Below are 13,646 nucleotides of genomic sequence, written 5' to 3'. Positions count from 1 at the left end.
AGGAGAGAGGCCCTGGAAGCCACTTCAAGGGACCTGCATGACGCATGAGGCCCCACAAGGCTTAGAACAGCGTATCTCGAAGTGCAGGTCTCACCGCCCGCATCAGAATCACCCGGGCGGTTGATTAGCATGCAGATTCTGGGGTCCACCTGGGCCTCCGGGAGCAAAGGGCCTCTGGGATGTGGGGGGAGCCCTGTATGCAGCCCAGCTGCCCAGGGGGTTCCAGTGCACCCCGAACTCAGAGAACCACCGGCTCAGGTTTTGAACTCCAGGGACGTGAGCACTGTGAGCAGCAGGTGAGTGACTGGTGTATGCAAACACGTGCAGTTGGGTCTGATCGTGCAGACTCAGACCAACGCAGATTCCTAAATGGAGCAGTGTAGACGCAGACGGCAGGGCTGGAAAATCCAAAAGCTCTTCCACTCATCCAGCAAAAACTTTGGGATATGCGCTCCAGGCACCATCCTAAGCATGGGGCGTAAGCATGAATAAATGACCCCCTTACCCTAAAGGTGCTCCCAGTCTAGAACATGCATTCACATTGGGGGTGACAGCACCCCCAAAGGAGTGAACACGGGCTTTTGGGAACTTACTCTTTTACTGTCTAAAGCACAGACATACGTACGGCACATAGAGAGACAGCATATCTGTGCTATGAAAATGTCATGATGGGAGTGTGAATAGGGAAAAATGTCTAAAAAGGCTCCTTTTCAAGGGGGGCAATAATGAAAACAAGGTTGAGAAACACTGGTCTGGAAAGAAAGGCAGTCAAGTAAAGAAATAATTGCAGAGCGCCATCGTGACTAGTGCAATCGAGGTGTGTTCAAAATAAGAGAGAAATTTCACCGAGGGCCCACTGTGTGTGGTGATAATAGCTCATCTCCGCCAGCCTGTGCGCTTCATGGATGGGATTTCTACCCTTTACAACAACTCTGGGAGGTAAGAATTACTATTCTCATTTTGTAGCTGAGAAAACTGAGGCTCAGAGAGGGCAGGTGACTTGTCCAAGGTCACACAGCTGGGAAGTGGCAGAAAACCTCGGTTTGTGAGTCTCCAAAACCCACTCTCTTTCTGCCACATCAGGCGGTGCTAGAATATTTCTTCTTGACTTGGGAAGGCAGTGAGACTTCACGCCCGTGCTCAGACACTCTCACCTCTTCTCCATTATACCCGTTCTCGACTCTCCTTCCACCAAGGAGGAAGACGGGAGACTTTTGTGATCATCAGAAAGACTGTATTTGTCCTCATCCTTGGTAACCAACTGGCTCCTCCCATTGGGAACACAAAGCTTTCTCCTAATGTTAACTTACAAAATCCTCTTGGTCTTCCTGAGCAGTGAAGTATTATTACTAATAGGAGCAGCACAGAGAGGTTACATAAGTTACTCAAAGTCGCACAGCAATTAGAATCGGAAACTCCACATTTTCCAGATGCAAAAACATTCAATTCTTTTCTCTCTTCTTCCTGTCCTTTGATCCTCTTCCCCTCTTCTCAGCTGCCCCTGGGGAAGATAGGAAGGGGCTTCAGCAGCAAAGACCCCGATTTCCACGATGACTACGGCTCTCTTCAAAATGAAGACTGCGGAGACGATGATCCCCAGGGCAGACCAGAGCAGTGCCATCTGGAAGGCTACAACGGCCTGGAGGTCACCAACGTGTAAGGAACCGATGCCCCACCAGACCCAACGCAGAGAGCCCAGAGAGGGAGAGCAGCAGAGGCCATCGCCACTGTACATAGCGACCTCGGGCTGAGGACGCTCCTCTGCTGCCGGGCAGAATCCCAAGAGACTGCAGCGATTTCCGATGGAGCACCGAGGAACGGAGGTGCCAGCCTGCCTGCCTTGAGCGGGCCGTGGACTTTCCTGCTCAATGGAAGGAGACTGGCCCAGAGGACCCTCCATAATCCAGGCTCCATCTCAGAGTGACTGTCAGCCGTTGACAGCCAAGTGGTCCCTGGAGCCTAGACCTGAGCTGCCAAGGTGGGAAGAGGCCCACAGTTCCCCAAAACACCCTTCAGAAGGAGCAGGTGGGACTCCAACCAGACGTACTGGAGCCCAGAAGGACAGTGCTGGAATCAGGCAAAACCTGCCAACGAGTTAGGTCCGTGACAACCATGCCGGGTGTGGCAATGGGTTTGGGACTGGGGGCGGGGAAATGCTTGTCACTGTTAACCCAGCAACCCTTGTTGTGATGTCTCTGTCACCTGAAACATAGGTATGCTCACCAGTACCCTAACTGAGATGAATCTGGCAGAGCAAAGCCATTAAGGGGGTGAAGAGAACCCCCTGCCCTTTTATTTTTTTGACTCTGCCGCTGTTTTGCTGTGTGGCTTCTTCCCAGTGGCCTCATCTCTCTGTGCCTCAGCGTCTTCATCTACAATAATTCTGGTTCCTGCCCAGGGATGCTGTGAGGATTAACACTTGCTAATGTCTGTAACACACTTTGTAACCTCTCAGGAGACAGGTGGGAAGCTATGGGGTGGGGAAGGGGTGTCTAATTCCCCATTTACAACACAGAACTGACATGGAACGGGTTCTCTCCAACTTCATCTTGGTCAGAGCCACGTGCAAAAGGAGGCCAAGGAAGATTTGATGTTCAGACTCTAGAGCCCCCAATAGGGCTTGACCAAAAAAGAGAGAGAGAGAGAGAGATCTCACGTGCACAACCCTTGGAAACTAGTTTGATTCAAATGTCCAGGCTTGAGTTCATTGACCTCCATGTGAGTGATGAATAGGGAAGGGCCAGATGCAGTGGAGTTCTACTTACGCTTCGGTTATCAACATGAACCATCTGTTGGAACCAGGATGCTTGACTTCTATTGAAGCCATTTGCACCAGGAGTCAATGAGAGGTTTGAATTTCCAAGACTCACAGCAGGTGGCAGCCTCGAGAACCCTCAAAGCACATGTTCTTCAACCCTACGAATTGTTTCCCCTCAGGGGAAAAGCATAAACCGAGGCCTGATGAACTTGAGAATTACTCCTCTCAATGCCGAAGACCGTGGTTTTCTATCTAACCTTAACATAAGCACAGCCTTTCTCACCACCAGAAACCACATGCCTGGTGGTTGGACAGGTGGATGGCCCCCTTTCGTCTGAATGTTTGGCCTCGAGGGACACATTTCTGATTCCAGGGCCTGAGGGGTGGAGCTCCGGTACCTGACTTGGCTTTGCTGAGGTTCCAAACCTCGGTATCTTTATGACATTCAGCCACGCACAGGGAGCCTGAAGCTGCAGAGCCCGCGGCCCGGAGAGAGGGCTGTCACAGGTCACTCCCAAGCCAGCATCCAGGCTGGGTGACCCGGGACCCCAGGATCTGCCTCTTGGGGGGCAGTAAACCAGGCGGGCAGTTATTCTCGCAGGGTGGGCAAGAATGGCAGAAGGGGTCCTGAATGCAGGTCGGATTATTTGAAACCAACGTCACCTGAGTTGTCAGAAATGAAGCTTGCATTATTCCCCAGCTCAATCCCACTGGGGACAAATGGGCAAGTGGACAATCGAGGGGTAACTGGCAGAGATGGCATTGCCCAAAACATTCGCAGCATTAGGCCAGCAGGCCGGCGGCAGTGTGGGCAACCAGGAATGCACCTTTTGGTCCAATTGATGCCCTACCAGCACATTCTCTCCTACCCAGTGCTCCCTGTCCTTGGCAGCCAGGCAAGCATTTGGAGCTGACTTTTCAACATGAGGACGGGTTGGTTGTATCAACTTAAAATGCAAGTTTGCTCATTATTTTACCCTCAAAATGAGTATTTTGGAATAGCCAAAATTGAAACTCAGGATGTGCATGCTGTGGTGGACCATAGAAAAATCCAGAAAACAAAGGAGGGGAGCTTGCTTTTGTAGAGAAAAATGGGGAGAAGGGAGGGGCTGTTCTAAAGAAAGTCCATTGGTGGAAAGTAACGGTTCAGGACGGCAGTGGCCTCTCATTGGCTGAGCTGTGGCGTTTCTCACTGGCCGGGCTGTTGCTGGGTGGGGACAGAAATCTTCCCTCAGTAGTAAAGTATTTGTACTTCCAATGTGTCTTCCTGTTTGGAGTAATTGATGATGTTTGACCGGGTGTGAGAGCTCCCCCTACAGGCCTTCCTGACTCCACTTTAGTTGAGGCTTCTCTTGTTCATTTTACGATTGGTAAATAAACACCTCCACACAGAGTCGAATCAGGTAGGCTTTGTCTGCTGCAAAGATCCTACTTATCAACTCTGCTTCAAGGGTGGGCGAGAAGAGCAGGGGGTGAAGGACTTGGCAGAGATTCTGGAGCTGATCGACAAAGGCTGGCAGAGCGGCCACCTCCAGGACAGTGACCTGCCACATCCTGTCCAAATGGCATGAGTCGTGGTCTTGGGCCTTAAAGGGTGACATGGCATCTGGACCTGGGAACAATACAGTGTGCTTCTCTGAAAGGTGTCATCGCCTGTGCCTGCAGGTGCCCTTGAAAAGGGGTAGTTGATGCCAGAGATTGGGGAGAATCGGGGCAGGCAGAGGCACCCCGTATTCCTCCCGGAAGCTAGGGGCCACATCCATCAGAAGGCACCTGCCCCGTGGACTCAGCTTTCTGACCCCAGATGTCTCTGAAAGGCCCCCATATTGTTAGCTGAGCAGAGCCTTTCTCCCAGACATCTGCCTGTCAGCATCGCAGTCATCGACCCCCAGGCTGCAGGAGGCAGAGCGAAGCCATGGGAGCACCCGGGCCAGATGAAGTCGAGGGGAGGGGGTCTCTACTCAGCCAGCATGGAGGGGCCTCAGAACAGTGACCCCAGATCCTGAGGCCCATGCGACTCCAGTGCTCTCTGCAGGGGCACCCAGACCCCTCTGCTGCTCCAAGCCTAGCTCGCCCCTTGCCCATCAAAACCCATATGTTCTGGGCACCGTCACTTCCGCTCTGCTCTTCGGGGCTCCAAGAGGCTCCTGGTGGTTGACTGATGGGGAAAAGAAACCCCGGGGGGAAAAGCGACTTCTGAAGCCGACTCGATTACCAGTGTTGGCTGGTGAGGAGAATTTCCTGAGCCCTCCCCACAAGGGGAGTTTGGGGCTGCAAAGGAGGCGAGTTGTCCATGAGCAAAGATGCCGTTCCTGGCCCCGAATGTCTTCCCAAGAGTGAATTTAACACTGTAACAATAAATACTACTGCACAGCACTTTATTGATGAGGTGGCCTTTTTCTATGTGTGAAGTGTGTTCTCATTTAATTTTCCCAACAGCCTCTTTGAGAGGGGAGATTATTAACCCATTTCATAGATGGAGAAACTGAGGTTGGAAAGGCCAAGGGGCTTGCCAAGCTCCATAAAGCTAAGAAGTCACAAGGCAGATGACAGGAGCCCAGTCATCCCCACTGCACACACCACCCCCCCTGCAATGTTGGTGCTCCCACCCTCACCCCCACCTTCCAGCACAGGGCTTACCTTACTTTCGATGGCATCATTTGAATGGGTTCAGGTGTGCTCTGTCCTGCTGGAAAAGCCTGGGGCCTGATCTCCCTGTCAGGGCACTGCCTCCTGTCCCAGGACCCCGCTCTCAGGAGGGGAACATCTGACAAGTCACCCCTCCCTTAGCATCATTTGCTTCACTGTGTTGCTCCTCCCAGCGTATTTACATTTCAGATCGCCAGAATAGATGGTTAGTGGTTGTCTCCATCAGCTTGGGCTGCTATAAATACCATAGACTGGGGGACTTAAACTACAGATATTTATTTCTCACAGTTCTAGAGGCTGGGAAGTCCAGATCAAGGTGCCGGCCAGTTCAGTTCTTGGTGAGGGCTCTCTTTCTGGTTTGCAGGCAGCCGCCTTCACATGGTGGAGAGAAGAGGAAGCAAGCTCTCTCCTGTCTCTTCTTAAGGGCACTAATCCTATCACGAGAGCCCCCCCTCATGACCTAGTCACCCCCCAGAGGCCCACCTCTGAACACCATCACACTGGGGGTTAGGGTTCCAACATAGGAATTTGGGGGGCGCAAACATTCAGTCCACCAGCAGTGGTGGCATCGCAGGCATTGCAGCACCCTAGTGCTGTGCAGGCTTTAACTTGCACGCGAGTCACCTGAGAGGGACAGGTGTGTCTGGAATGCAGATGCTCACTCAGGAGGCCGGGGCTGGGGCCTGAGACCCAGCATTTCTGACAAGCTCCCAGGTGATGCTGCTGGTCCAGAGACACACACTGGGTATCCAGGTCCTGGCAGCCAGCTGGGCCTCCTAGCAAAGCTCACGTCACAGGAGGTAGGGGCTGGGTTGTGGGCTCTACCCAGGCGGCCAGCTGGCCCTGATGGACCCACCCCAGTGAACTGGACGGTATGCGTCCCCCAGGAGAGGAACCCCACCTGACTCCCCCGCTCATTGCTAAGGTGAGGCAGGGGGTGAGTACCTGGGGAGTGTGCTCTGCACAGGGGGGATTTAGATGAGCTGGAAGACACTGTGAGACAGGCTGACCACAAATGCGGTATTTAGTGAAGCCCCAAGGTGTGTCTTGGTGTTGGGACTGCAGTGGCAGAACTTATACAACGTAGTGAAGGAAGATAAGAAGCTCACTCGTGACCGGGGGCATTGATTTCAGAGAGTGAGAAGTGGTAAGTGTGATGGAGGGGTGGGGGATCCTAGAGGACTTTTGAGCTGAGACCGAAATTCTGGGAAGGAACCAGCCCTGCAAACATCTGGGAGAAGAACATTCCGGGCAGTCAGACTCTGAGCTAAATGCTGAGGATGCAGTGGTGAATGAAATCCTGCCAGCCTCTGCCCTGGCAGAGCTTCCAGTCCAGTGGGGAAGACAGATATGAATCAAATACTCCTCAGCAGTGTCAGAGTGTGACTGTGACCAGTCTTGAGAGCAGTGACAGCTGGTAGTTGGGGATTTAATGGGGATTTAATGTAGTGAAGAGGAGGGGAGGCCTGGGTGGAAGGGAGTTCAGCAGGGGAAGAGCAGGGATAGCATGTGCAAAGGCCCTGTGGTGAGAGGGGCAGAGTAAGTGGGCTGAAAAAAGGCCCACGTGGCTGGAGTGAAGGCAGCAAGCGGCTCCTCTTCTGTGGGGGCTGAAGGGGCATCGGGCAGCAGCAGAGCCTCCGCTGGGCCCCTGCCCGCTCCCAGGGCACCTGATCTGGCTCCTGTCCATCTGTGTCTTCTCTAACGCAATCAGTGCTTCACAAGCGGCACAACTGGACACGATGCCCCGCCTTCTGCAAACAGATCCCTCTTTCCCTTTACTCTGGTTCACGCCTAAACTGGGTCCCCCAGGCCACAGAATGACACCGTGGGCCCCTGAGGTGGCACCGGGGCTGCCAGGGCACAGCTGACTTGGGGCCAACAAAGGAGTCAGGAGCCTCTTCCAGGACCCCAAGCAGAGACCCAAGATATCTCTTTTAAGCCTCACTGTTTGCAAGATGTGCTGCTGGTTTCCAAGAGTGGGGAGTGAACCTCAGGTGAAAATTGACCAAACCCAAGTGCACACCCAGCCCTTCCCCATTCATTCGTACCCGGCGGAGCTTCCTCCTGGGGTTGGCGCCCCACAGCCCAGGCAGCCCTGGCCTGTAGGGGAGGCATGAAAGGGAGGCCCTGCCCTGATGGAGGGTGGAGCCCGGGGCAGGGCTGAGGTGAGGGGCTGGGTCTCTCCCAGGGGCACTCAGCTCCAGCAGGCCCCCCAGGGGAGGGGGCCGAGTTCTCTCAATCATTGGAGCTAAGATTTCGTTTGTGCGTTTGTTCTAACGGCTTACGGCACGCTAAGGGCTTTGCACAAGTATCTCATTTAATCCTAAAGCCACCGAAAGAGGCGGGTCCCAATACTAACTCCATCTGACTGACGGGAAAACAGACACACCAGTGAAGGAATGCCCCCACGGCGTCACCGCTGGGAACTTGACCCTGTCTGCACCCCATTCTGCCCGGCCTCCCCTCCAGCTGCCTCTCAGACGTGGGCCCACTTCCCAGCAGAGCGCAGATGGATTCATTTCCCTCAGGATGTGACTAATCTCCTTGACTGGCCTGATTTGATCCCACTCCAACCTCTGTCTGGACCACGATCTCCACTGAACTTCCAGAGAATATTAATCTGGGCCGCCTCCAAAACATTCTGCATCTCAACTTTACATTAGGGTTATTTCTATGGGACCCGTGGGGCCTGTGATGGTGCTATACACCCCAATACAGCATCCAGCACACACCCCTTGTATGTTAGACAAATGAGCAGACAGAAAAACAAACAACTAAGTAAAAATTCCTGGAGCACTAGCCACCTGTGCAAGATGCTATACAGCTGTGCTGTCCAATACGGCAACCGCAAGCCACGTGTGGCTATTTCAATTATTAAATATTTAAAATCAAATAAAATTTAAAATTCCATTCCTCAGTCCTCCATAGCCGCCTGGGGCTAGGGCTGCCATATTGGAGAGCACAGATACAGAACATCCCCATCATCACGGAAAGTTCTATTGGACAGCCTGCTCCAGGGCATCCAGAGGGAATTTAGTTCACTGCACAAGCCCAACCCTCAAGGAGCTCATGATTTGGCAAAGGAGAAAAAGATCAAGTCTCTAGAAAAATACAATTGGAGGAAAAAAAGATTCTAGGGCAGGTGGGATCTCTGCATTAGCCACTGACAGGGGAAAAACCCAGCTCGAAAACTGGTTCAAAAATAAAAAGGGATTTATTGGCTTATGGAAGGAACAGTCCAGGACTGCGACTGGTCTGAACACAGCTGGATCTTAAGCCAAATGAGATTTTCAGGATCTTCATCTTCAACTCTTGGCTTTGCTTTCCTCTATATCAGGTTTATTTCCAGACATCTGTTGGCAAAATGACCATGAGCTGAGCAAGCCCTACACAAGAGAGGCTCTCACTTGGCGGTTCTAGCCAAGTCTCGAGGTGAAGACTCATTGGCTCAGGGGTTGGGGGGCATAGGGTCGCAAGCCCCCCAGGGGTGGGGTCAGCCGAGTCTCGGGTCCCGAGGGGCCGACGCATGCACTGGTGCCAGAACAGAGAGCCCAGTGGCTCCTAGGGGACTCTGTGGTGACAGTGGGATCTTTTAATGTGGCCCAAGGGGTTTCCTCTTTCCTGATAGATGCTTCCTTCCCCAGCAGCGGGGCAGGACAGCTGGACCCGAGGGGCGAGCACCCCCTAATATTCAGAGAGGGAAAGAAACTTGAGTCCAGGCACCCAGAAGCTCACAGAAGCGCCAGAAACAGACTTGAGAATTCAGGGACATCTGACCCAGAGGTCAGATCTAATAAGAGCCAACACTGACTGGACACCTGCCCTGTCTTTCCCGCAGGGTTTCTCAGCCTCGGCACTTCTGGATGTACTTTGTTGGTTTGGAGGGGCTGTCCTGTGCATTGCAGGATGTTCAGCAGCATCCCTGGCCTCTACTCACTAGATGCCAGTATCACCCTCCCTTCAAGTAGCATTGTTGTTCTCATCTGACAGATGGGGAAACTGAGGTATGGAGAGGTCACATAGGTTCCCAGTGTTCTGACCTAGTGAGTGGGAGCTGGGATCTTAGCGTGGGCAGACTGGCTCTCTGCAGAGTCTGGGCTGTACACTGGCCTAAGGCTAGGAGGCCACGCCCAGCTGCTTACAGTAAAACATTCCTGAAGCCAGAGGTTCGCGGGGAGAAGAGACTTCCTCAGTATTACGCAGAGCGTTCTCTGAAGCTGGATCCACTCTCTCCACCTGGCAGAAAATTGCTCTCTAATTGCATGTTTAAAGGGGAAAGTCAGCCATGAGCTCCGACTGAAAACAAGATAATAATTTAGGGACTAGAATGGTCTGGTGGACTGGGTACTTATCTCACACCACACCTCCATCATCCCCATTTTATTAAAAAAAAAAAAAATAGGAAACAAGGAGGAAGTTCTGGACACTTGCCCAAGGCCTCACAGTAAATTCGTGACAGAGCCTGAAGGCAGCCAACCTGCCAGCCCGCCTGCCTGCCTTCTCTCCCAACCACGCTGAGTCGGAGACCCCACCGGGGCTGACTGTCCCCCCTGCTAGGCCGTGGACACATCCTTTCCCCGTCTGGGCCTCAGAATCTCTGCTGAGCAGGAACCCCCTCTTCTGCCGGCCTTGGTGGATTGCCCCACCCCTTCGTGTAATTCTTGGGGGTGGCGGTCTGCTGATCGGGGTGCCTCTACTGCCTCCACCCCCACTATCACCCCCACCCTGGCTACAGGGAGGTCACATGATCCTGGCTGGACCCACCCCAGCCCTGCAGCCCCCTGGCCAGGCAATGGCCCCAAAAGTTGACACTGAGATCTGAGAAGGGGGAATTCGAGTCCCTACCCAGACGGTTCAAAATCGCAAGTGGAAGGTGAGCTCTTGCTATCCTTTTGGATCCTGAGCTAGAAGTCGTGCCCCAGAGCCACTGGCTGCATGGGCCTCCCGCATGAGATGCACGAGAGAAGGGGCCAACCCAGGGCGCAAACAGGATGCGGAATGAGCAGGGAGGACGGGCATAGTCCCCGGAGCCCACTGTCTCTGAGGCCGGGGCCAGCCTGCTCCCTGAGGTTTGGTTAAGTGACACCCTAACCTCCCGCCCCCCCGTGCCCTCCCTGTATTAGTCTGCTGGGGCTGCTATAACAAGGTGGCTGGGTGGCTTAAAACAAAAAAAGAAATTTAGTTTCTCACAGTTCTAGAGGCTGGAAGTCCAGGATCAAGGTGTGGGCAGGGCTGCTGTCCTCTGGGCCCTCTCTCCTTGGCTTGTGGACGGCCGTCTCCTCCCACGTCTTCACATGGTCTTCCCTCTGTGTGCGTCTGTGTCCTAATCCCCTCTTCTTATAAGGACACCAGTCATGTTGGATCAGGGTCCACCCTAACGACCTCATGTTAACTTAATCACCTCTTTAGAGACCTCATCTCCAAATATAGTCACACTCTGAGATACTGGGGTTAGGACTTCAATATATGAATTTCCAGGGGACACAATTCAGCCCATAACACTCACACACACACACACTCCCCCCACCGCCGTCACCTGCTTAAGTCAACTTGAATTGGGTTTCAGTTGCCTGACCCTAAAAGAGTCCCAGTTAAGCTACCCATCATCCACTGGGCTTGACTCCAAGGTGACCCTGTCCCTTCTCCTAACTCCTGCACATCCCATCCCTGTGACACATAAGCACACGTGTGCGCACACACAACTTCCCCTTGCGTTTCAGGCCCTCTCTCTGCATCACACAGAACAACGTGGAACAGTGAAATAATCCTAAAACAACTTTTTTTAACTGACCCAATCTTCTCGGCTAGAGACACCCCTCCCTTGAGCCTGTGATGTTGCAAAGTCAGAGGCCAAACTGCCTCTGCGGGGAAGACGCTGCCCTGTGTCTCCTCCCTGCCACACCGCCGTCTGGACACCCCGAGGAATGTCGCCCTCTTTCGGTTTCTTCATGGGGTTTCAATGCCGCTCTGTTCAGGCCAGGTTCTTCTCCGGGACCACTCGGGCTCCAGGTCACAAGAGAGGTCAGTCCAGGGCCAAGAGGACAGAGCCACGGTCACCCTGATGACACTGAGCCCAGGACACCTGGAGCAGGGCTCTGCCAGGAGCCTCGCAGAGGCAGCCGGGCACAAAGCCCCGGCCGAGGGAGAGCTGTGGGCCAGAGTCTCTGGCCTGAAATAATGGGCACAAGGAAGCATATAACACGAAAGCAGGACAACACACAAACCAGGCACGGAGAAAAGAGTGCAGGAGATGCGCGATGGTGGGCAAGGGGCCAAACCAGCAGGCTCGTTTGCTCCTTCCCTCTCTGGAACCGCCCCCAGCTGTGGTTTTGCAGCCACTAAACCCAGCGACCTCCAGCGTCAAGGTCGTCGGTGGCTTCGGACAGGCTCACTAAAGATGGCAGCCCCTTTCACAGCGACACCTTCTGGGGTGCACGAGAGTGTGGGAGGCGCGGGAGCAGGCTGCCCCATCACCAAGATCAGTCTGCAGGCCCGAGCACCAAGCCCCTCTGAGGCTGGATCCAGAGACCAAGACCACCCCGTTTCTGTGCCTTCCACAGGCCAGCTCTGCGATGGATGACTGATTTCACGTCTCCATCCGGCAGGGCTGCTGTAACCAAGTGCCACGGACGGGCGGGCTTATAAACAATGGAAATCCATTTCCCGCAGTTCTAGAGGCTGGAAGTGCGAGATCAGGGTGCCAGTGGGGTCCAGTTCTGGGAGGTTCCTCTTCTGGGCTGCAGGCTGCTGACTTCTCCCTGCGTCCTCACGTGGGGGAAGGGGCGAGCGAGCTCTCCCGGGTCTCTTTTATAGGGGCACTAGTCCCATTCAGGAGGGCTCCTCTCTCACGAGCTAATCACCTCCCAAAGGCCCGCCTCCTAATACCATCAAAGTGGGGGTTGAGTCTCAACATATGAATTTGGGGAGACGCAAACATTCAGTCCCTAACTCTTCATGTGTGTATATTTTAAATTTGGCTCATGCCCAACATTACTTCCTGCTTCTGTGAAACCGTAGACCTGAGACGTTGACTCTATTTTTCCTAATACATAAACATGCATACATACTGTGTACATGTATTTACGAAGTATATGTACATGTATGTACCAAGTATACACACAAATATATAAATAGCTATTGCAGTAAATGCTTATCAGTAAATGTGTATCCCCCACCATCAGGCCGCCCTCCATGAGGGGCGTAGGTGTGACCCCCCAGTGCCCCTAGGAACTCAAGGGTGGGTTTGGAAGCATTTAACTATGTTTCCAAGTTGTTTTTTTATGTCAAGGAGACTCAACCAGCAACCACCCAGAAGCTAACCAAGCCTCCCAACAAGAGCTGCGCCCGTGACCTTGCCTTATTTTTAATGCGAAGGTCTCTTCAGGAGGAGATTAAGCCTCATTACCTTAATCGGCGGTGTATCCGCCTCTCCCTTTTGAATATTCATTTGCCAACCAAATAACAGTTCCTGCTTCCCTTTGTTCGGGGACTCCATGACTCCGGACATGACTCCTCATGGCCTCCTATGTGCTGCAAATACACTCTACTTTGTGAGACAACTTCCACTGGTGTAGAGTCTCATTTAACTCACCAGGAGGCGAGCCCACTTGGTCCGGTATCATGGGTGCCACACTGGAGCTGCTCGCTGTTCCATGGCACAGAGTTCTCATCCAGCGTCTCCCCGGAGGCTTCCGTGATGGCGAGCTCACCACCCTGGCGGTCAGTCTGCGCCTTCCCAGCTCCCGTGGCTCTAAGGTGTCTGACTCCGTTCCCTCCTGCATACCCGAGACTGGCCTGGGGACCTACATTCTAAAGCAGCACACACACCTCACTCCCCAAATCCCTCTCCCCCCCCAGTTACAGACCCCCAAGCCTTCTCCAGGTCCCTCAGCTCTTCCTCAGAGTCTCCTCTCCTCTCCCCTTCCATCTCCTCCTCCTCTGGACATTCCCGTTATAAATATGTCCCTGAACTCAGACACAGTGCTGCCAACAGATCTGAGCAATGGACTGTTAGTACAGGACCCACTTCCTCAGGGCCAGGCCCTGAGCTAAATGCTTTACAAGTGATCTCATTGAGTCCTCAGGACGACCCTGACAGACAGGTACTCTCATCTCCACTCTACAGAAGTGGGAAGAAGTTAAGACATTGGCCCAAGGTCATACAATTGATAGTAGCAAAAGTAGGACTTGAACCCAGATAATAACCACTATATTATATCCTCCCCTAACCTGGATGTTA

General features: G+C 53.3%; 1 protein-coding gene across 1 annotated transcript in view; it reads left to right on the top strand.

Moving 5' to 3' along the window:
* The window catches only part of KAZN (kazrin, periplakin interacting protein), a 451,377-nt gene extending 446,276 nt beyond the window's left edge, over positions 1-5,101 (top strand). Inside the window, exon 15 of the mRNA XM_087446771.1 lies at positions 1,496-5,101. Coding sequence (XP_087302897.1) covers positions 1,496-1,660 — 165 coding nt within the window. The 3' untranslated portion in view covers positions 1,661-5,101. The remainder of the gene's footprint in view (positions 1-1,495) is intronic.
* Positions 5,102-13,646: the final 8,545 nt, after the last annotated feature.

The sequence above is a fragment of the Ceratotherium simum genome, chromosome 22, assembly GCF_057802395.1.
Source record: "Ceratotherium simum simum isolate JZ-2026a chromosome 22, ASM5780239v1, whole genome shotgun sequence".
Lineage (NCBI taxonomy): Eukaryota > Metazoa > Chordata > Mammalia > Perissodactyla > Rhinocerotidae > Ceratotherium > Ceratotherium simum.
This window is presented reverse-complemented; position numbering and strand designations above follow the sequence as displayed.